General features: G+C 44.3%; 1 protein-coding gene and 1 long non-coding RNA gene across 2 annotated transcripts in view; one reads left to right on the plus strand and one right to left on the minus strand.

Moving 5' to 3' along the window:
* Positions 1-22,834, plus strand: part of Hdac8 (histone deacetylase 8) — a 239,923-nt gene that overhangs the window by 194,101 nt on the left and 22,988 nt on the right. The window contains exon 10 of the mRNA XM_021153064.2: positions 18,037-18,142. Within this exon, the coding sequence (XP_021008723.1) occupies positions 18,037-18,142 (106 nt within the window). The remainder of the gene's footprint in view (positions 1-18,036; positions 18,143-22,834) is intronic.
* Positions 1-22,834, minus strand: part of LOC110286601 (uncharacterized) — a 134,786-nt gene that overhangs the window by 57,884 nt on the left and 54,068 nt on the right. The window lies entirely within an intron of this gene.

The raw sequence follows: 22,834 nt of genomic DNA on the forward strand, positions 1-22,834 counted from the left end.
ATTGTATCTTGGGTATTCTGAACTTCTGGGCTAATATCCACTTGTCAGTGAGTGCATACCGTATTCTTCAGTGAGTGTTCTTTTGTGATTGGGTTACCTCACTCAGGATGGTATTTTCTAGTTCCATCCATTTGACTAAGAATTTCATAAATTCATTGTTTTTAATAGCTGAGTAGTACTGGTATGTGGATAAACAAAAAATATATCTAAACATGCATGCACACATACAGGCACACAATCAACCCTTGGTATCCTTAGTGGATTGGTTCCAAGACCCTCAGGATACCAAAATCTTAGGATGTTCAAGTCACCTATATAAAATGGTTTAGTATTTAGATATAGCCTTTTGTACATCCTCCTGTATACTTTAAATAGTATCTATTTTACCAAAGCTAACAATGTGTAAGCACTGTGCAAATAGTTATCATACAGTGTTTTATAGACAGTAGTAACAAGAGGCTATATATGTTCACTGCAGGTTTGTTTTTGTTTTTTGTTTTTTGTTTTCTGAAAATTTGTAATCCATTTTGTTGAAACTGCAGATGTAAAACCATTGGATGGATGAATGGATGGGTGGGTGGATGGATGGATAGATGGAGGGAGGGAAGGGAAGAAGGGAGAAAGGAAGGAAAGATCTGGAGGACATTAAGAGGCAATTGTGGGAGGGTGTAAATTTTATCTATCATTTAGACTATTTCTCTTTGGACTCTTATGAGCATAAGCATAGTCATAAACATAAATAAAGTACTGATACAACATAGGTAAGCCTTAAATATGTACACAAAATGGGGAAAAGACACAAAAGGCATTTATATGAATTGCTCAGAATCTGCATATCCATAGAAACAAAAAGCAGATTCACGGTTGCCAGGAGCTGGAAGAAGGGGAGGTGAATGCCTAATAGGCATGGAGCTTCCTTCTGGAGTCATGAAAATGATCGAGAATTAGATACTGGTTACACAGCCATGTAAATATACTTCTTGTAAACATACTAAATCATGTACTGTAAAAGAGTGACTTATATTTCAGAGAAAAAGGACAGAGGGAAAGATTCGACTCATGGGCTTTTATTTGCTGATGCTGGATCTAAAACAATGGCTTTTGAATCCCACAGACCAGAGATTGGAGTATAACTTTCAACCTGCAAGCTCTGTGGCCTTGGACAAGTTACTTAATATCTTTAAGCCTCACTTCTTTATATAATGGGACTATGTCCAGTACCTCCCTCTTATTGTGTGAGGATAAAGTTGAGTCAAATATAAACTCTATGAAGTTAGTCTTATCTCCAAGGCCTTGAGCTGGCAAGCTTTCAGTGCACGTGAGTGAATAAAGGACTTAGCTCTGTCACTGATTCAAGAAAACAAATAACAGCAGCAGGCCTTTTATCTACACTTATTGTCTGTCTGTCTATCTATTCATGCATTTATCAACATGTACAAGATCCCCACCATGTGCATAAATAAAAAGGCACACTATCCCCCAAGAGCTCCATCTGTCAGGTAGTGAATTATAATCCACAATGGTCTACACTTTAGTAGAAACTGTGTGCAAAGATGCTATAGAACATGAGAAGACCCAGAGATGACATGCAGTTAGGAAGGAAAAAGGACATGTCATCACTCCCTGAAGGAAGTAGCAACTGAGATTTCAAAAGAGCCATGTGAATTACTCAGGAGGTCAGAATGAAATCAGGAATGGGGTTAAAGTATATATACACGCTAAAAGGTCACTTGGTAAAATGCAGAGAACATGGCCAAAAACCTAGTTACAGGAGAAAGGGGGATGATATCTGAAACAGCTTGTAAAGGCCCAAGTATCATGCAAGCTTGGTCCTGAACAACTAATTCAACAGTAGTCCCTGTCCCTTGTACCCTACTTATCACTATCTGCCGTATGCTATACCTGTTTGTAATTTACTGCATGTCTCCTCCCACCAGAACAGTGTTTCTCAACCTGAGGGTCACAACCCCTTTGGGGGTTGAGTGACCCTTTCACAAGGGTCACCTAAAACCTTTGGAGAACACAGATATTTACATTACAGTTCATAACAGTAGCAAATGACAGTTATGAAATACCAATGAAATAATGTTATGGTTGGGGTCATCACACCATGAAGAACTGTATTAAAAGGTCGCAGCATTAGGAAGGTTGAGAACCACTGCTCTAGAATGGGAGTTCCCTGAAGACTTTGCTCAGTGCTATACCCCATATGCTGACCCACAGGCATCCATTGGCCTTGCCAAGCTAAAGACACTTAATACATATTTTTTAGTAAATGAATGAGTGAAATAAATGCACTAATTCATGTTTAGGAAATCTCAGAAAGACAGAGAGAATTAACAAACAGCCCATCGTCTGGGAGCCTACAGGCCAACAATAGGCCAAGAGGACTGACAGGGACACCTGTTCTGTGCTCTCTCCTCTCCGTGGTCACTTTCTGACTTCTCTTCCAGAACTTCTACACTGTCTTATAACCACTGAAAATCCCCTATCACTTACATGTATTTCTCTCTGCTAGTCAACACTCCTGCTTTCTAAAAGTGCTTCATGTTCCAACATAGACCTACCTACCCACCCAAGACTCCCTAAGACTCCGTTCTCAGAAGCTTCTGTATGTTAGTAGTAACATGACCACATTAATTTTTAGCAGTGTGTGAATCCATGCCAGAGAAGACTGTGATATTATGTAAATGTTTAAGCATATATAAAGGAAAGGAAAAATCAAACAGTGGACTGCTATGTACCCACTCCTCCTGGCTTCAACAATTATCAGCACGCACCATTTTTATTCTGTCCTCCCTTGTTTCTAAAAAGGGCCAGTAAATAAGTGTTCCCAGTAGATAAGGGGCTAGGGTATACTAGGAATTGAACCCAGGGCCTCAAGAGTGCTAAACATGCACTCGACCACCAAGCTACAGTCCTATCCCAATAATGACCTTTCCTTAATATAATCACAATAAAATCATCAAACAGCCAAATTAATAATATCATCATCTAACATTAGTGTCTGCCACATTTTACCCAGTCATCTAATACAACATTTTAATATAAATTTGTTCAAATTGGAATATAAACAAGACCAAAATATTCAGGTTCAAGACTGGTTGGTAGAATTTCAGACCTCATGGAAAATGACACTATTCACTTTGAAGCGTCTGTTAACATTCCATATTCTCTAGCCCCAGGGGACAGACACCCCTTGGCCAGAGAAAACAGCCATTCAAGATCCACACTCCTGTTCAAATATATCTTCTATTTCCTAATAAGAGGTAAAGGGATAGGCTGGGGAACACCATGCACACCCAACCTCAGTCCCGACCTCCAACTGGCTGACCTCAGACATCTCTGGTTTAGCTGTATAAAAATAAATCATAATCACACTCATCCCCAAGGGTTGCTTACCATTATGCCTAATTACACTATAGCACAATAATAATTATGCATATCATTAAATATGTGTCAGATTGACTTTGTCATGAGTTTTATTCAATTTCGATATTAAACTGCTCTGGGAGGCACAGCTTTCAGACCGTGTAGTTTGTGGTCTCTCTTGGGAAGCAAGAGACACAGCTGAGCATCTCTTTCTGTGCTTTGAGTCCAGTTGCCTGCCATGTGTGCCCACTTTGGGCAGCCTGGGTCAGAGGTGTTGGTCTGCCCTTCATCCCCAGAGACTGTACATCTGGGTTTGATGCATAGTGAGTCACACAGACAGAAATGGTCAAAATACCAAAAGCCTACAGATTCTATCAGCATCAACTGTTGTTTCCATTATCCATAGGATTGGAAGTCAAGTTTTTGATTCGTCCCATGCCACAATTTCATATTCCTCCCATTTTTTGGAATGTGAAATAAACTAGTAAGTCCAAAGCCATTGAGTTCATAGTTAGCAGAGCCAGAGGAAGAATCCAAAGTTGAAGGTGATGAACCAGAGCTGTAGGAGCCACAGCCCAGTCAGACTCCATCCACAAAGCATTTCTCTGCCAGTAATAGATAACATTTTCAATTTTCAAGCTCAACTCCTAAGAAGCTAGCACAGGAGGGTTGAGCTGAGGGCTGGAGTGGGGAGAAGTGCCTTCCAGCTCACATTTGTTAACTTGGAAAGCTAAGTTGAGGCCTGCACCAGAAGGCTGTCCAAGACTGAACCTCCTCACATATTTCCTGGTCACTCTGGCAGAAGACATTTCACTGTGTGCTGGCCCCAAGGTAGTTACTAATCAAGTACATCCAGTGTTGAAGCAGGGATAATATAACCAGAAGCCTAAAGGGACGTCCCCCTGGGTCATGTGCAAACCCAGAGAGAAAGTTCAGGCCATTTCTGTGTCCTGCTCTGTGCTAAGAGAGCACCTTTGTGCCATGTGTTTCTGGCTCCTAAGAGCAGCACTCCTGGCTCAGTAGGGAAGAAATGCCAGTAAACAGTAAGACAGAGTGAACCTAGGAGCTGAGAGCCCTTGTGGGGGCCAAAAGGAGTGAAGAAGGAATTCTGCCTTTGGAGACTTCAAGGAGATTATATATTAGATCTAGGTCTTTAAAAATGAGTGGTAATGGTTTAAGTTGAGAAGGGAGGTCTAAGAATTCTTTGCAAAGGCGATGGCAAGCCAAAAGGCAGGAAGGTGGGACAAAGCATCGAAGAACCCAGGGTCCTTTTGTAGTTGTAGAGTAAAAATGTAGTCATTGTGTATCTCATGGCCTTAATAGTTTAAAGTCAGATTTCAAGGTAGACCCATATCTCCTGTTGACTGCTTGCTTGTCTTATGACCTTTGCTTCCCACCACACACCTTGCCTCTGTGACTGTCTGTTGTCCTTTTTGCAGTAAACTTAACTCCAAAAGCTGATCTATTCCATTTCATTGAGATGACCCTAAATTATGTGACATCACACTGGCCGGCTGAATGGCTTAGCTCTGTGCTAGTCCAGCTTCTGGAAGCAGCTAAAGGACTTGTCCCCCTTAGAGTCAAACCCGAGGAAGTTTAGCCTGCTATGGAAAACAAAGGAACAAAATCTCTGCAGCCCCTGGACTCTGTGTTAGGACTCTGGCTGCTGTGTCTGTTGACCAAATGCTTTATTTGTTTAGCTGCTAACTGTCATCTTCATTTGAGGGACGTTAAAACTCTGTTGGTTTGAGTGTGGCAAGGCAATGAATCATCCTTGTGTCGGCTCTTAAACTAGGGGACAAAACTAAATGTACCTTTGCTAATCAGTGGATGAGCAACGCTACAGAACCTTGAAGGGGCTGGACAGACAGAACCTGCGTTAAAGGCTTTTGTCTTGGAAGCCAAAGTCCTTCACTCTGTTAACCCCTAGAGCTTTTCTCTAGCTTTTCTCTTCCTTTGATCCTCAAAAACAACGCTTGAAGGATAATGGGGTAGGGATTCCTGTCCCCATTTTATCAGTGAAGAAACTAACCCTTGAAGGATTACACGATAGTGAGTAGCTCCCCTGTTGGAAACCAAGCTCTTGGTGACAGTGCTGAGGGGCTTTCCAGCAGTGGCTGGGTCACAGCCATGCTGACACCTTTATAGGATAGCCAGCCATATGAAGGCAACATCTGTGGACTGAATTCTACATGCTCTTCACAGGGAGCTCTTAAGTGGTACCTCCAGATGTTTGCCATCTTTGTCCCTTACCCAATGCAGCAAGGAGACAAAGAGGGATGAAGAGCAGCCTTGGCAAGCAAATCACCCTCCAAGACATGAGCCACTCACTCCCTTCTCACCAGCACGATCAAGTTCAACCTGTATAAATCTATTTTAGTGTATTTTAATTGCTTGTAAACTGAGTGTTTCCTGGATATGCCACTGACCATGAATAATTAGAGTCATTTCCATGACTGGGTTTTCGAAAGTGAATGGGCAGGCAGACAAAAAGGGCTGCTCAGAAGTGAGAGTCGCTTGTTACAGCCTGAGTGGGGGCATTTGTCCCAGCCTTCTCCAGTTTTGTTTTGTTTTTGTCATGATGTCACTAGAGCCGCCTGCTTTTCAGCTCTGCTGGCTGCCCTTTCAGTTTTTATGCAGCTCTCATGTTAAGTAATGCCAGCTGTTGACAACAGCCAGGCCCAACTGGCCACATGTCAGAGTCATTCATTCACCCAGCAAAACTGTATGGAGTACCTACTGGCCAAGCTGATACCAATGTCAGAAATGAGAAAAAAACAAAGATAGGGCCCAGCCCCCACAGCTGGGATGACACTGTTCAATAAAGGAAAGACACACATAAACAACTGTTGCACTCAATATGATAAGTATAGAACACTGGCCAGTTAACTGTGGGCTTATGGGAGGCACTTGGTCTATCTTAGGACCTGGAACCATGGAGCAGAGAGCCAACCTTCAGCAAGGGCTCAGGGGAGACAGTGGTGTTGATCAGATAAGAGTGGGAGAAATGCTACAGCCCAATGGGTCCACAGAGAGAGGGCCTCAGACCAGCCTTGGTATAAGATAAGGCTGGAAAAGTCTGTTTACTGGAACAGACTGAAAGCCTTTGTGTTTCTTGCTTTTGCATTGGGCTTGGCCTTGGAAAAATGGGGGAGCCTACAATAGTTTTTAAGCAAGAGGAATGACTTGGGCAGATCTGAATTTCTGACAGAAAACTCAAAGCTGGTGTGAAAATAAAGTTAGAGGCTAACTCCAAGTATATGACTTTATTTGGCTTCATCTTCCCTATGGCCTATAGGCCCTACCCCATTATCCTTCAAGCGTTGTTTCTGAGGATCAAAGGAAGAGACCTAGAGAAAAGCTCTAGGGGTTAACAGAGTGAAGGACTTTGGCTTCCAAGACGAAAGCCTCTAACGCAGGTTCTGTCTGTCCAGCCCCTTCAAGGTTCTGTAGTGTTGCTCATCCACTGATAAGAGCCCTTTGCTGGCACCCCTGTGGTGGCACTTCTTAGACCACAGCGACTGATCATTTCCAGAGCTGGCTCTCCATTCACTCATGAGGACAGGAACTGAGTCTCATTCATCTATTCCAGGCCATGTCTGGCACACAGACATGCTCAGGAATCATGTGTATCATCATGAATCGATAGGTCCTAGAAAGTGCAAGCCTAGTTTGTGCTGAAGTAATCTATCTGATGGATGTGTCAGTGAGAAATCCCATGATGATGGAGTATCTGGTCCATCCGCTGCTTTGCCCTCTCCCTACCACACCAGTCAATTTGTCAGCAGTCAGCACAAAAGGAAAATGTGCTATTTGGAGAAGAAAGTTACCCAGAGGTCTATACTGGTACTGATTTTGACCCAGTCTTCTGTCCTTCCCCTATAATGAATTTTTTGGAGACAGGATCTCATGATGTAACCTAGGCTGATGCTGAATCCATGATCCACTCACCATCTTCCTGCTGTAGCCTCCTGAGTCTGTGAATTAATGTTTGGTAACATGTTCACCTATCTCTCCATTGTCATCACTCTATTTCTTCTGCCTTTCTTACCTTCTCTTCCTTCTATTTAGACATTTCTCATCCTTTATGACAGCTCTATTGCTTCTCATCATCTTCTTGAAGCCTTACCTATTGTCCAGTCCATACCTTCACAATCCCCAATTCCCACTTCAGAATTCCCATCATCCTAGACAGTCAAGTACCCTTTGCCATTCCCTTAGTGGAGATATTCCTGCCCATGTCTATATTCCCTACTAGATAAGCCCTTCAAGGCCTAAGGCCTTCATCATTGTCTCCTAGCACCTAGCACACTGTACCCTGCCAAGAGATAAGCATTCAGTGCTTTTAGACTTTACAAAGTACCTCAAGAGAGAATGGAAGTCCTCGAAGTGCCCTGGGGCCTCGTTCTATCTTTTTGCACATAGTTAGATAGAAGAGATTTATTACTTGGTTTTCGAAAAAAAGTCATTGCTCATCAAACAATAGGAGGATCACAGTGAGGGATATCTTCTACAAAACCTACTGCCTCCAAACAAAGCACAAAGACACTCACCTGGTCAGGGTCATAAATTTAAATATTTACTAAGGGGCCTTATTGTATGGTGGGACTCACCCACGGTACTGAGGAAACAGAGAAAGGAGTACATTCTCTATGAAGGGAGTTAAACTGGATTAGGTCTACTTGGAACACATGAAGCTTTGAGGGCCAAGAATTCAAGTTTTCCAGATGGAAATGTTCCGCAGATGACTTGAAATGCAAGTCAGAGAAGGGGACAAATTTCATCCGGGTCCACACTTGCAGGGCCCCTGCAGACATTTAATCAAAATGGCAACAGAAAATGTGTGCTTTGGCAGAGAGAAAGAGAGGCTGAAGATGTGACAGGGGACTGTACTTCAGACACAGATGAAGTGGGAGGGTCTACCCTAAGGATTGGGGAAGCAATGGTAGATGGTGATGAGGAGGATATAAGGGGGAGGAGAGCTTGGCATGTGATGATATAGGATCAAATATGATGAATGGTAACTGAGAAGCAAACATTATATTGGACAATTGGGAGGTCACTGTTGGTCCTTGATCTCTCTGTGTACCCTACTGGCACAGGAACTAGGGCCCATGCTCATGCTAGGAAAGCACTTTCCCACTGAGCTCCACTCCCAGTCCTTTTAAACTTGATTTTGAGATAGGATCACACTAAGTTGCCCAGGCTGACCTGGACCTCATTCTGTAGCCCAGGAAGATCTTGAACCTGCCGTCCTCTTGCCTTAGCATCCTGTGATTACAAGCTTTCTCTACCAGGCCTGGCTAACTTTTAGTCTCCTAATACAGTAATAGCAAATGAAGATAGAACACAGCTGACTTAAGCTCTGCCCTCCCCACTACCCAGTACCCTCCGTATACTGGAAGTTGAGTATGGCACATTTTCTACACCCAGCCTCAGAAACTTCTTTAACAGCAGTCACTGCCAATGAAATGAGAGCAATCACTAAACTGAAGTTTCGTAGGGTGTTGGGAGGAAGCAAAACTGTGATGTGCTGAAGTGTCTGAGCAAGAATGGATCAAGGAGGTGAGGACAGCATGTCAGGTAGCTTAGGGATATAGAAAGGGTAAATGCTTAGTAGATCCACCAAGGTAATGGTTACTTCTCCCCCAGCAGAATATGTTTCCGAAGTCATCTTAATATTTGTCTAGCAAACAAGCCAGATAAAACAATACCCCTGTGTAATCCCATCTTTTATCACCATCCTTGGCCAAAGGAAAGCTGAATGTTTAAAAAAAAAAAAAAACTTGATGTGTAGGCCTGTTTCCAAAATATTCATTTCATCAACAGAGCCATATGGTGTAACCAAAGTTGGCCCGGCATGTGTTTATGAAGGAGGAATTCTCTCTAATAGTGGAAACTTGAGTATCGGTAGTGATGTAGAGAAGGTATTGCTCTTGGCCAGGGCTCTTCCACTAAAACCACACCCTGAAGGAAAATTTGGGTTTTCAGGGAAAAACCTAGAGAGGTGGAAAGCCCTACCTTTGTCTTTCCTGCCTCTTCCCGAGGTCCTGAGCAACTACTCTAGGCCAGGCACTGTCCATGCTTTATGTGAATTAACTCATTTTCTGTTACCTCATCCTCCTTTCCTCCCACCACTTCCAGCTCCTCATCCCTGTCCATTTTTCTTTTTCCACTTGATCCTTCTCTTGATCTCTGCTGCTCTCTGATTTCAGAGTTCATGAAGACAGGCTAAGTTCTAAACTCACCCACTTTGATGAGAACAGACATCTGTACAGAAATGGATTTTACTCGCTGTCCATTATATCCAGAATCCTATTTCTTTGTATAGTTGATAAGGCCTAAGAAGAAGGAAGAGTATCTAGCATTAAATAATGATGTTTGTTAAACATTTACTATAAGACAGGTACTATTCACAAGTACATCCTGTGAGTTTATATTTTTGCAGCAACCCTATAAACTAGGTTCTGTTATTTTTCCCACTTTACAAACAAGAAAGCCAAGAGATTAATAGCAAAGATTTTCCTAAGGTCACACAGCTAGTAAAGGGCATAATTGCGATTAAAGGCTCATCACACATGACTCCAGAAGTCCTTGTCTTTAGCTAATTCATGACTTAGTGAAAAACCCACTGGGTTCAAATGCACAGCTGTGATGATTTTAATAGTATTATCATTAAGCTATTGGACAAGCCACCTAACTGGTCCCATGATGTACACACTGAACCAATATATTTATTATATTTTACAGTTATTCCTGTTTCTCCTATTATATTGTTCTCTACATTTTTATCCTGAGAACTGCCACCATACCTGATTCTTTTTGTTTTGTTCATCCCACTTTTCTAGGGGTTCTAGAATGATACTTAGCACCCAACAGAATGCATGCTCATGTGTATATGTAGTGCTATGCATTGGCTATTTCAGGAACCTCACTGAATAGGTTAATTAGGTAAACAGGCTATAGATATATGCACAAGTCACTTCTAAGTTCATTGGCTAATGAAATAAGACTTGTTAATATTGGGCACATTCTCTGATTAAATGTATTTGGTGCTCTAGTAAGATGACATTTCTGGATTTACCTTGCCATTTTGCTTACTAGACTTTTTCAATAGCAAATGTTTTAAAAATTATAATAAAAAAGAAAAATTACTTTAAACCATCAGAATAAGGGCTGGAGTTCAGCTCCGGGTAGAAGGCATAATTTGCATGTGCATGGTCCTGGGTTCTATCCTTGGCAGCATATGAAAAAAATACCAAATAATAAAACTATTTCCATAACTTATTCATTCGTTCATTCGAAGACCCAGTTCTTGGTATAGTTATAGTCTTGGGTATGGGCCTCCCCATTAAGCAGTTCACACATACTGGCTTTACCTAACAATTAAGGTGAGGAGTACAGGTACATAGAGTTGAGACAGTTGCCAGGTTGCCATTCTAGCAACTAACAATGTGCCTTTTCTTCCACCCTCTTGTCCACCTAACATCTCTACAGTAGCATATATCATCCTGACCTCTGGGCCGTGCTCTGGATAGTCCTACCTTCCATCCTCTGCCTGCCAGCAATTGCCTTTGATGTTGTTCCCTGCTGGTTCAATCCACCAACTAATGGAGTTATTATTTTTGTTTGTTTGTGTTGTAAAGCCATGGCAATAAAATTTACTCCCAATAATACCACTGCAATTTTATGTCCTTTAAATGTACCATCAATGACATATGTAATAACCGACTTTCCTGTAAACAGAAATGTTTTTCTGAGAAAAGAGAGGGCTTTTTCGTTTCCATCATGGTTGGACCTAGGTTCTTTGATGGAATAATTGGAGATACAGGAAAGTTTGAGATGCATCATGTGAGAGGATGTTAGGGTTCAAAGTGCTGGTATTATGTTATTCTGGTTATGATGAGTTCTGCTCACAAGGTGATGTAGGACAAGAAGTGCTCTTCCTGGCCAGGGCCCAGGTTACAGTCAGAGACACAATGTTCCCAAATAGCCACAGAGAAAAGCTTCAGGTCTGTAAGAAAGATTGGCACTAACCTTGGACTTGTCCTGGTGGAATTAAATGTAATTTTTAGAAAAGGGAGGAATTTGAGTTAACAATGAGAAGTTTGAGAGTCACTTAGAGTATTCCAGGAAGAGAGCTGGACAGAAGCAGTACCATTATCTCCTCAGCTGGCTGAGAGATGGGGAGGCAGCTCTGTCCCCAGGGATGAGCTGGAAGCATGAGAAGCTATAGCCCTTTAAGTATCTTCTTTATTGCTTCTCATCTGAGATGACAAGAGGCTTCTGTTCACTGTCCCCCCCCCCTCTCTTTCTGCTGGCTCTTTTGCCCTACTGTTCACTGCAATTCTTATCCCCCAAATATCCTTCCAAGTATCACCCTTCTTCCAGTGGTGTACCTTGGTCCTCTGTCTTGGCTTCACTCACACACACTACTATCACATCTCCAGCCACCTATGAAACATCATGATGCAGATGCCCTTTTGTCATGTCAAATCCAACTAACAGCAAGCCCATCTTCCATTGGTCAGTCTCACACCACGCAATTTACCTCACTAAATCCATTCCTATCAGCTGCACTGAGATCCTCCAACTCATCCTGACTCAGAATCCACGAACTCCCTTCTTCCACAGCCAATGACAAACTGCCAAATCCTGTTGAGTTTCCCCTTAGGGTATCCTTTCTACTCCATCCTACAACAAGTATGGTTCAAGTCCTCACTGCTTTTCCCTGAATTCCATTGTGTTAGCCTCCACATTTATTACTAGCCTTTCTGTGCTTGAGTCTGCCCCAATACCTACCATGGAGAGTCTGTCTCCTCAACCTGAAGCCAAGGCTCTCCTTTTCCAGTTCTGGCTACCTCATTAGCCCTTGGGTGGTCTCCACATATATCTTGATTCCATTTAACCCCTACCACATATAACTCTCCACTGCCTGTCTGCCATCACCCCCCCCCCCCATCCTTCAAGATCCTAGTTCTCCCACTGGATGTGAACCACTATGGAATCTCAATCACACTTTATCTTATTCATGCATCAAATATGAATTGAGCACCTGTTTTCCAGGCCTTGTGCTAAGAACCATGGGTAATATAAAGATGCATAAAGCAGTACTTTCCTTCTGTGACTCTTTCTTGGGCTGTTCTTGCCTCCATGTCATAGGTTCCTTCCCCAGTGCCTGTAAATATACTCAAGATGCACCCATTTTAAATACTCCCCACAGCCCCATACCAGATGAAACTCCTTTAAAATAAGGTACTGTCATCTGAATTCTCCTCTCTACTCTCTCCTGTCTAAATCCTTGCCCTTCTCTGAGCAAGTCTCTGTCCATATCCTCCTTCCTGTGGGTACAAGAGAGAGACAGTTTAGACCTCGTCTCATTTAAAGTCTCTAGAAGGGTCTGGAAAGATGGTTCATCAGTTAAGAGCTCTGCTCTTGCAGAGGACCCAGGTTCAATTTCCAGCATCCACATGGCAGCTCACAACCATCAGTAACTCCAGTGTTCCAGGGGATCCAGTGCCCTCATCTGGCCTCCAAGAGCACTAGGCACACATGTGGTGCACAGACACACATGCAGGCAAAACACACATGCACATAAAGTCAAAGTGAAATCTTTAAACTCTCTGAGAGATTTCAACTTAGTTGCCAGAACTGCTTCCGCTTCCACTGACCAGCCCAGAAGTGTTCTGGCTCGCCATGATTTCTTCCCGCGACTCTCCTCTCCCCTCTGATGCAGGCCCTCTACCCTGCTGACCAAGGCAGTCTATCTGTTTCCTTAACTTTGTTGTCATTGGTAATGCCCAAATCTATAACACATGTGCCGTGAGAGGCCCAGCCTCCCTTTCCACTGAGCCTTCTTGCACATAGACCATTGTCACTAGGATCCTGACTCTGTGTGCTCCCCTCAAACCTCCACACCTTCTTCTGAGTCCACAGGCTGCATCCTCTCACTGTTCCTCCTGCAAGGCCAGATATCTTTACTCTCTCCCTTATTCCCCAGATCCAAGTTACTGCTCCATCCTGTTGATACTATCTTTGCAGGTTTTCCTTTGCCATTACTCCCACAAGTGTCCCTGTCCCAGTTTGATGAGCAACCCTCAGGGCTGTAGCACCAGCTTCCTGGCAGGTGACCGAACTCACATTCATTCCTCAAATTCCAACAGACTCCACATGGGAGCCAGTGAGCCCTCTCTTATACACAGATAACCCATTCACTTCCTGTATCTCCTCCAAGCTTCCACTCATTATCCCACAAGTATTTATTTACCACCTATGAAGTACAAGTATTGTTTTCAGAAATGGCAACATGGCAGAGAACAAAACTGTGTTCTGCCTTTATGGGCAAAAAGGTAAAGGCATGGTTTGGCAGGGCTTGCCACAAGGTTCTTGCTTTCCCCCACAGTCTCCTTACCTACAGCTAATTATCCCTCTTGCTTCAGGCACCTTGCCTTAGCCTGGGCTCTGCTAGGAATGCCTTTTCCCCACCTCCATCCTCCCTTGGCCAGACCCCCCTCTGGTGTACCTTACAGAGGTGACCTCTAGGATAACATAGTTTTAGAGTTTAGCTTTGTGCCTAATGCATGCTTCAGATCCCCACCTTAAAATGGAAACAGTGATACACACCATATAGGTTGGTTGTGAGAATTAAGTTCAATCCATTAAAAAATGCTTGGATACTTTACATACATGACAACTAATAAGCCGGTAATAAACATTAGCTGTCGCTGCTTTGATTTTAGCACTGTTTGTTACCTTTATAACGTTCCTGTGCAGCTCATCTCACTGTTCCGCAGTTATCTGGGCTATTAAGCATACCTTATTGTCTTTGTACCCTTGTGACTAGTCTAGGCCAGCACATAGTAGGGAGTTACTAAGTGTTGAGGGAAAGATAGAAAAATCCGCTGATTTAGGTCTCTGCCTGGGTTTCCCGTGACCAGGCAGGATGATGGAGAAATAACAACAACCTCAAAGACTTCCCTGCTATCTTTCTGACCAGGTATCCAATTGTGTGCTGGGTTCATTGTGTGCACAAGAGCTGCAAAGGATTGAGCAAGAATGGAGAATTAAGTTGGGCTGAACTGAACTGGAGACAAACTATTTACATTCCTTTATTCATTGACTCGTGGGGTCAAGACTCGGACCCTGCAATGACTACCCCAAAGCAGCCATTACCTTCAACCCCAGCCCTTTGCCCCACTCCATACCTTCCATTTGCCCTGCCCCACACTACCTTGTTCCCCTAAAAAAAAAAAAATGTTTCAACTGAAGCCCAGGAAGCAAAAGGAGTGCTGCAGAGAAAGGGGAAGGGGTGGAGAGGGGTTAGCACCTCCCTTCTTCCTTTGCTGAGATCAAAGCCAGTATGTTCCCTTGAAGGCCGGCTAGCCCCTTTCATCTCCTGCCCCACCTGCCTGGATGGGACTGCAGTGTGCCCATTTCCTTTCCTCCTGGAGCTGGAGGGCAGTTCCAGGGTGGGGCCATGGGCTATTTCTAGTGCTAGCAAAATCCCTCCACCTCAACATCTTCTTTGCATACCATTAACCATGATCATGATTCCTCTCTACCTCAATGATCAGGTCTCAAGACCTTCAGACCAGAAACTATGAGAAAAGTCAATTTCTCCACTGGCCCTAAGCTAACCAACCCAATGGCTAAAGCAAGTGGGGAGACCAGAAGGCTTGGTCTGGAAGAAGGAACAGGCTCTTCTTTCCCCATCTCAGGCCTGAGCACTCACCCAGTATTCCTCATAGTATAGTGGGGACAGGGTTAAGCAAGGGTCTCTTGCTCCCCCCACCCCCAGGAGAGAATTCACATTTATCAGAATCCCACCATATCCCAAGCTCCAAGTTAGGTTCTTTGATAGATATTCTCTCCTGACCACCCAAACAGGTCAGCATTTCTCATGCCTGGGGTGGAAATGGTGAAACCAAGATTAACAAGCTTACCTCAGGCACACAGCTAAATACAGGCGCCAAATTCCAGCTGCCCCTGAGCCCCACACTACCTCCAAAGCCCAGGTTTGTGGGCTTTTTGTGCTGAGGTGACTCTGAATTACTCCACACAATTAACCAGACACCTAGCTAAACCTTTAGCAAATTAACTTCATTCAGAGTATATTTAAGTATAACTGTGACTGCTTGAGTTTGACTCTATGGGCCATGCAAAGAGAACATGACAGAGTTTATGGTCTAGCAGAGTGGATCTAACAAGTGCCAACCTATAACACAAGAACAGAGGCTTTAAATCCAGTCTGTGCATTCAGTTGTCCTCATCCAAGCAAATCCTCCAAGACTGGGAGCAGCCAGCTGCTGTGCATAACTGGCTTCCAATACAGGGACTTTTCTTAAACATCTGAGTGCCACTCTCCCCACCTCACCCCCAGGACCCGAGGAGAAGAGTATTTGATTGGCAAAGGTGAGGAGACACTTAGGTACCCAGGCTCAGCTGTTACCTGTAGTAAGTCTGCTTCAGCAAAGAATGGCTCACTGATGACTTTGCCCAATGTGTGGCTCAGTTAAAGCCAGGTGCAAATGAAGCCAGGATAAGAGGCTTAATCCCAGCAGAGCCGCTCAGTCATGTGGCAGGCAGTTCTGGCCCCAACTGACCATGTGGTTAGCAGCCGTGTGCTTTTTGTCAAAGGGGACTAAAGTAGGAAAGTGTAGGTAATCACATAGTAGGCGCTCAAGTGAGAACATGCTGTCCCAAACCCTTGGCTCCAGACAAGCTTCGTAGAGTACACCTTGCTGACCAAGAAGGACCCACCCACGGTGTCAGCTCTGCACGTGGAGACAGCAGTCACTCCTTTTATATCTCGGCTAGGCACCCTGCCTCCGATTTTTATAGTACTCTAATTCCAAGGGTGTGGGTCTCCCCCAAAGAGCTACTTTGATGCAGCTGCCTGTGCTTGGTGGCTCTAAGCATGTCTTTCCATTCCTATGAGATGAATACGTCAATTGACACATCTCAGGAGAAGAGGCCACCACACCTGTTTGAAACCTTCTCTTCTACAACTTGAACTGAAGGCCCCTCCTCAGCTAAAAATAAATGCTTCTCAACTTTCTTCAGCCATGATGGGGAGGGGGATAGTTTCTAGATGTGTCCCCCCGCCAGGGAACCTTGCTTTCCTGCTTCATATAGGGATTTGGTAAAGATAATATTTACTCAAGGTAGCTTCCATTTCTAAAATTTGGAGTGCTAAGAATCACAAAATGATATCTCTGGCAATGACTAAGTACCCTTCCCTTTCTAGGTCAGTTCACATACATGGCATGAGAAACATTGGCATGATCTTGGATAATTAAATGTGTAGGATTTTCCTTTATGGTACACAAAAGCTATCTCCCCATGAAATTAATCTCATGGGTTCCACAAAAACCCTGTTAGAACCTCTAGAAACTGTTCTACAACATCTCCCATGGTTCCAGATGTACATCCAGACTCCTAATAAGGATACTGTAAGTGACAGTGGCAATAACTTAGGGTTCTTTGAGTGGCATCAGAGACACGGCATAGCAAGATCCTTGTTTTCATGTGTGCAATAGTGTTTGTGGTTTGGCTTTATTTTGTGTTGGGGGAATTTGGATTCCCTGGTTTACTTACCACCTAACAATGTCACTATTGAAACACATCACATTAAAGACCATATGCTTTCTCTCCAGAGAGTACACACAAATACTATTTCTGTTTAAAAAAAGAAACTAAACAGAAATTGTAGATTTGCATATTTCTCATTCAAAGACTGATCCCATTTGAATGATTCCTTTGTCACAGAATGCTTTTCCCCAAGTGGGCCCTAACAGGAGCAAAATTAGATATCATGACTTACAAAAGGTCACGAGGAGTCATCTAGTGAACTAGAAATAGAATCCACAAGCCTTTCTTTTGAGTCCTCGAATTTAAAAACAGAAACTTTACTATAGAGAAAGAAAAACTGAAGTAGCCTTGGTAGACTTACTTGCCATTCCTGGAGCAGGGATTCCAAAGCAACCAAAGTGAATGGACTGTGAGGCCAAGAGATGAATCAAGCACAGGGACTGCTGTCCAGTGGGGAGACAAGAGAAGGATCTATCCAGTGCTTATGCTCACCGAGAGGACCCTCAAGAGACGCTAATGCATCTTTACACCCTCCATGCAACTGGCACTGTGACCTGCATGTGACTTAGAAGCAAGCACTCCCTATCTGAATGGTGGCCATAAGATAAGCACCAGCACAAGGCTGTGGAGGTTGGCAGAGAACGAAGGACAGCTTTGTGATGGAGGTGACATTTGAGCTGTGCCTGGAAGATGGAGAGGTTTTCCCCACAGGCAGCATGGATTGGGGGGGTGCAAGAAAGCAATGAGTTCTAAGAAAGAACAACGTGTGGAGAGAACACAGTGAGCCAGCATGCTAGGGCACAGGAAGTAGGAAGAACTATGGCCCAAGCAGAGGGACCCTTGACAGCAAGCTCCCAAATTTCACAGTGGCTGTTACTGAAGGGTTAAACAAGTGCACATAGTGATGCCACCAGGGTAGAGTTTTCTTGCCACTTCATGCCACTCTGCCCTTTGAGGCTGCCCTGGCTGAGTCAGGAATAGTGCACTTCTTTTGATTGCCCTGTTTCTATGTGGTTTGGTTTGGAGGTTTTATGTGGTTTTGTTTGTTTTTTGGCCTTTCCCTTTTCCTTACAGTTTTTCACAGCATATGGTCCTGATTATGTGCTGGAAATCACGCCAAGCTGCCGGCCAGACCGCAATGAGCCCCACCGAATCCAGCAAATCCTCAACTACATCAAAGGTGAGCACCACCCTCCAGTCCTGCCCTCCTTATTCCACCCAGTGTGTGGTGGCCTGCCGCTGGGGGCTTCCTCAAATACCATTTGTCTTTTGGCAGCTAATCATTCCATTGACTTGGAAAGGAAGCCTCTTTTTGGCCTGACATCTCATAGCCGGAATTCTACACAAGCCACTCACTCTGGTTGAGATTGTCACTTGGCTGGCTAATGTCACCTTCAGAAGAACAAAAGGTTCAGCTTTAAGGCACTTCCAAGGGAAAATGAGTTATAAAATATTCTGAGAGCCTTTTTCTTTGAAAATGCCAACAGTAAAACCATCTTTAAGGGTTAGGGTATATGTCTCAGTGGTAGAGCATTTGCCTACCACTCCATCTCCAATGCTGTGAAAAAGCAAAACAGAAAAACTCCTCTTTAAATCAAGGGAAGTTCAAGGGAATTTAGACCTGAGGTGTTATACTATATGGAAGGAATTCCTCCCCCAAACACTCTTGCAGCATGGTCTAAGAGAGGGCCTTGCAAGTCTATGGAGGTCTTGTGAGCAATCAAGGAGTTTAATGCAGCCTTGCTCTTAGAACCCAAGAGTACAGCTACTGCCCTCTACCCCTCCCCCCAATTTATTTTGTCCCCAGGATAGAGAGAAATGGTAGTTATGGCTATATAGTCCACTAGATTCTTGGGAGGGTCTTTGCTCTTAGCTTTCCATTAGAATCCCCTCCCAACCTCTCAGCTGCTTCTCCCCCACCCCCTTTAAAAAGACTTACCTATCATTTAAGTGTTTAAAGCAATCATTTTCCTGGTGTGCATGCGTGCGTGCGTGCGTGCGTGCGTATGTGCGTGTGTGCATGTGTGCATACACTTGGATCCTATTTGCAGAGTTAAGAGGCCAAACATATCATATTGCCTGCCCCAAAGAGCGAAATTCTCTTGTTTATTCATAAAATGACACAGACAGTGCCAATACCCACTTTTGACTCCTTCCCTGGAGTGCAGTCCTGTGTGAAAAGAGGCCTGCTCAAAGCTGGGCTCATCTAAGGGGATATGCAGTGTTCTGAGGGTCTTTGCTGAAAGCTATGCTCAGTAGCAGAGTGAGCTCAATGACAACAGCAGAGCCCTTGGTAAGGACCGCGCTTCTGGGGCTCTTTTGACCTGAGAAGATTTTCTATGCTAATAAGTCTCAGACCTCACAGTTTACCGTCACAGCTCATTGCCTTGTAAGGTCCTGCAACCCAAAGCTTCTTCTGCCCCTAAAGTTTCAAATCACCTTCCTCTGATCTCCTGGTAGCTCCCCACTCTACAAGTCCTCACTTTCTAACAAGTCTTCCTCCCATCTCAAATCTTGAAGACCTTCATAATCCCTCTGTTGCTGACTCTTCTTGCTGTGCTACAATCTGGACAAACACTGGAGATTTGCACCCTTCCCCCTGACTTCCCTCCGCTCCTCTCAGCTCCAGAACACAGTCCCTATTTTCCTTGAGATTGTTTCTAAACCAGTTTCACTGGTTCACGCTTATCACTCCTTCTCCTTCCTTGCCATTTTCCCTCCCAGGCTCTAAATTCTGGTGGCGCCCAAAGCACTAAAACCAGACAGCAGACACATACCTCTGCAGTACCTGCTCATACCTCAAGTGTGCACATGAATGGATGCCCTTGCCTCTGCACACATTCCCAGGCTCATCACTCCAGACAGTGGCGCCATTGGCTCTTGGGGAAATGAAATGGCAAAGAGAAGCTGTGAGGGAGGTGATGCAGTGAGATGAGCTAGCAGGGAAACCTACGGGAGGAGCAAGTGAGGGGGGATTCAAGGTAAAAGGCAGTGCTGAAGTTAAAACAAAAGGAGGGCACAGCCGTCAAACTTCTTTGAAGTGTATTAGCAGATAGAGGTACTATTTGGATAGTAACACAATGAATTTCAGCAGGTAGAAAACAAACTGAGCCAGGAACTGGATTCTCAAAAGAGACTTCATGCAAAGCAAAATGAGATGTGGCTTAACAGCATTTCGTCTAAAAGAGAATTAGAGACGGGTAGTTGACATGGAGTTCAGTGTGAGTCACTGGGTCAAGGTGGCCTCCAGAGATGCTAATGCAGTATCGACCTCACTTTAAAAGGGCTCTAGACAAATAGGAACATGTTGCAGGAGGTCAGCCAGTCTGGGGAAAGCACTGGAGCCCAAGCTCCAAGAGGTCTGCTTAGAAGAGCTGGGGCTTTCTGGAGAAGGAAAAACTCAGGCGAGGAGTTGGGGGGGGGTGGACAAGCACCCTGCCTCATTTCTCTGGGAGGCTGTCAGAGAGCAGCAGGACAGGGTTTGTGTATGGCTTTAGGGCACAGGGGTGGACTCACAGATGGGTGTCATAAAAGAACTGATTTTCATTCACTGGGAGGAATTTATAACAGTTACAGCTATCTGAAGTGAAACAGGGTGCCCAGAAGAGAATGGGGACTGTCACTAGAGACAAGGTGAGGAGTAGAAGGTCACTTGACTCCTGCCTGGGGAGAGGATTCCTTCCAACCCTGAGATTCCAGACATTTATGCACAGCAGGGAGAACGCATGGGGAGAAGGAGCTGGTGAGAGCTTAGGTCGGCTGATGAGTCACTGTGTTGGGTGGGGACGGCCTGCTGAGGGAAAGAAAGAACTGATATGGAGACAAAGGGAAGCGAAGTCAATAAGAATAGGTGACAAGGATCCAGGAGGGTGGGTGGCAAGGACAGAGAGTAAGAGAGTAGGAGAAATGTTCCGATTTTCCATTAACTGTCTCTTTTACAGAGTCTTTGTGCCCCTAGCCAAGCAAATTAACAAAGCACCTGAGTCCAGAACTGAAAAAGAAGCCTCAGCTCAGCCTAGAAGAATTGAGGGTAGAAAGAAGCTCAAAATGGCCAAGCTAACCTGCTATACTGATACTGTGCCCCTCAGCCTAGTGACGCAGGCTGCCATCAGATAGTGTGTTGCCATGACAATGGTCAGTGTGGAGGTATCTGTATTCTGAAAGATGTCCTTAACCAGTCTTTAAGACTGTCATTTGTTCTTGTATATAAAAACCTCCATGACGCTGGCTTCTCCACACTGTGCGTCCCCATACCATCAAAACCTAGAGCAGGGCGTAGGGGGTCACAGGTTGTTTAGGGAAGGTGGGGGGCATGGAGAGGAGAGATGGACTCAACCCCTGTGTGGGGGGGGGAGCTTATCCCCACTATGTCTATCCAGTTGAATTTGTTCAGCCGTGGGGTTTTGGAGTTTTGTTTCTATTTTAGGTTTTGGTTTTTGCTGTTGTTGTTTGTTTGTTTCTGTTTTCCCACTAAATCCCTTAGAAACATAAATAATGAAATTTTAGCCTACTGGAAATGAAACCCCAGAAGATTTGTCTTATAGAGATGCATGTACATGCACCAGGACAACTAAATGCAGAGGCAAATTGCACCGAACCCATCTTTTCTGCCCATCAGTCGTTTTTTTTTTTTTTTTAAAGACAAAATGTAAAACACAGAGAGTCAGGCGGAGAGATGTTCAATTCCCAGCACCCACATGTCAGTGCACAGCTGTAACTCCTGTTCCAGAGGATCTAATGTCCTCACACAGACATACATACAGAGGCAAAACACCCATGCACATAAAAGAGAAAACAAAAACAAAACAAAAACACCACAGAGACTTAACTAAAGCTACTCACTTTAGACATAGAAAAGGTCTGTTTTCTTTTTCACAAACTGTCCTTCTTGTCCCAGTGAGCTACCCTAAGTGTACACTTCATTGCCCCCAAGAAAGTCCACATTTCAGAGTGCATGACTGAACACAGCTCATGACTATGAATGTGAAGTCATCCTTGCCCCATCTCCACATGCTTGGAGTTATTTGTCTTCCCTCTGGTTAACATACTCCAGAGGAATTAGCTCAGAGTGAACCTTCCAGACTTGGAACAGTGCTGATGTGATCAATCCCCAGAGAGGCCCAGCTAGCTCTGCATAGGGAACCCGGGTGGAGGTAGGAGGAGGTTTGCTGCTCTCCAGTACCTGTGGCATTTAAAGCAAGTAGGGGCCACCTGGGGCTCCCAGCTTCCTGTTTCAGCCAGGCCTAACCCTCTGAAAAGAGAGGAGGGTGCACTATGCAGTTGTGAATATGTGCTGGAATTAACACTGGAGATTTCAGTACATGCTTAAGGGTTCTCAGAACTATACTTCAAACTTGTCTTGGGATCCCGAAAGAAGTCCATGGTGGATCAAGAGAACAGGAGAAAGAATGGGAGAGGAAGAGGGTGCAAGAGGGAAGGAGGAGGCCCTAGGGGCTACAGCTGCCTTTCCAGTCCTTGCTGAGTAAAGCTGACAGTGTAGCAGCCTGTACAGGGAAGGCTAAGGAAGGATCTATAGACTGATGTGATCATGGGCAGAGAAAGTACAGGTGAAAAAAGAAAAATAGCTACTATGTTTCTTCTAGCTGAAGAAACTAAGGCTCAGAGAGAATAAGTGACTTAACCAAGGTCCTCTTCCTTCATTTAGCAAGTGCTTACTAACCACTTTCAGTGTGATTCACAGTGTGCTGTGAGGGGTAGCGCAGCCATTTGAGCCCAGTGATGTGTCAGTGGGAACTTTACAGTCAGGCTCTTTGGCCTTTTTGATTCCCTGCCTCTCCTTGGTAGCAAGCATTGCCTGTCAAATCTACTCACCTTTTCTGTGTGCTTTATCCAACGGCCCCACCCCCAGTAA

This window comes from Mus caroli, unplaced genomic scaffold (genome assembly GCF_978045245.1).
Source record: "Mus caroli unplaced genomic scaffold, Mus_caroli_1 scaffold_5, whole genome shotgun sequence".
NCBI lineage: Eukaryota > Metazoa > Chordata > Mammalia > Rodentia > Muridae > Mus > Mus caroli.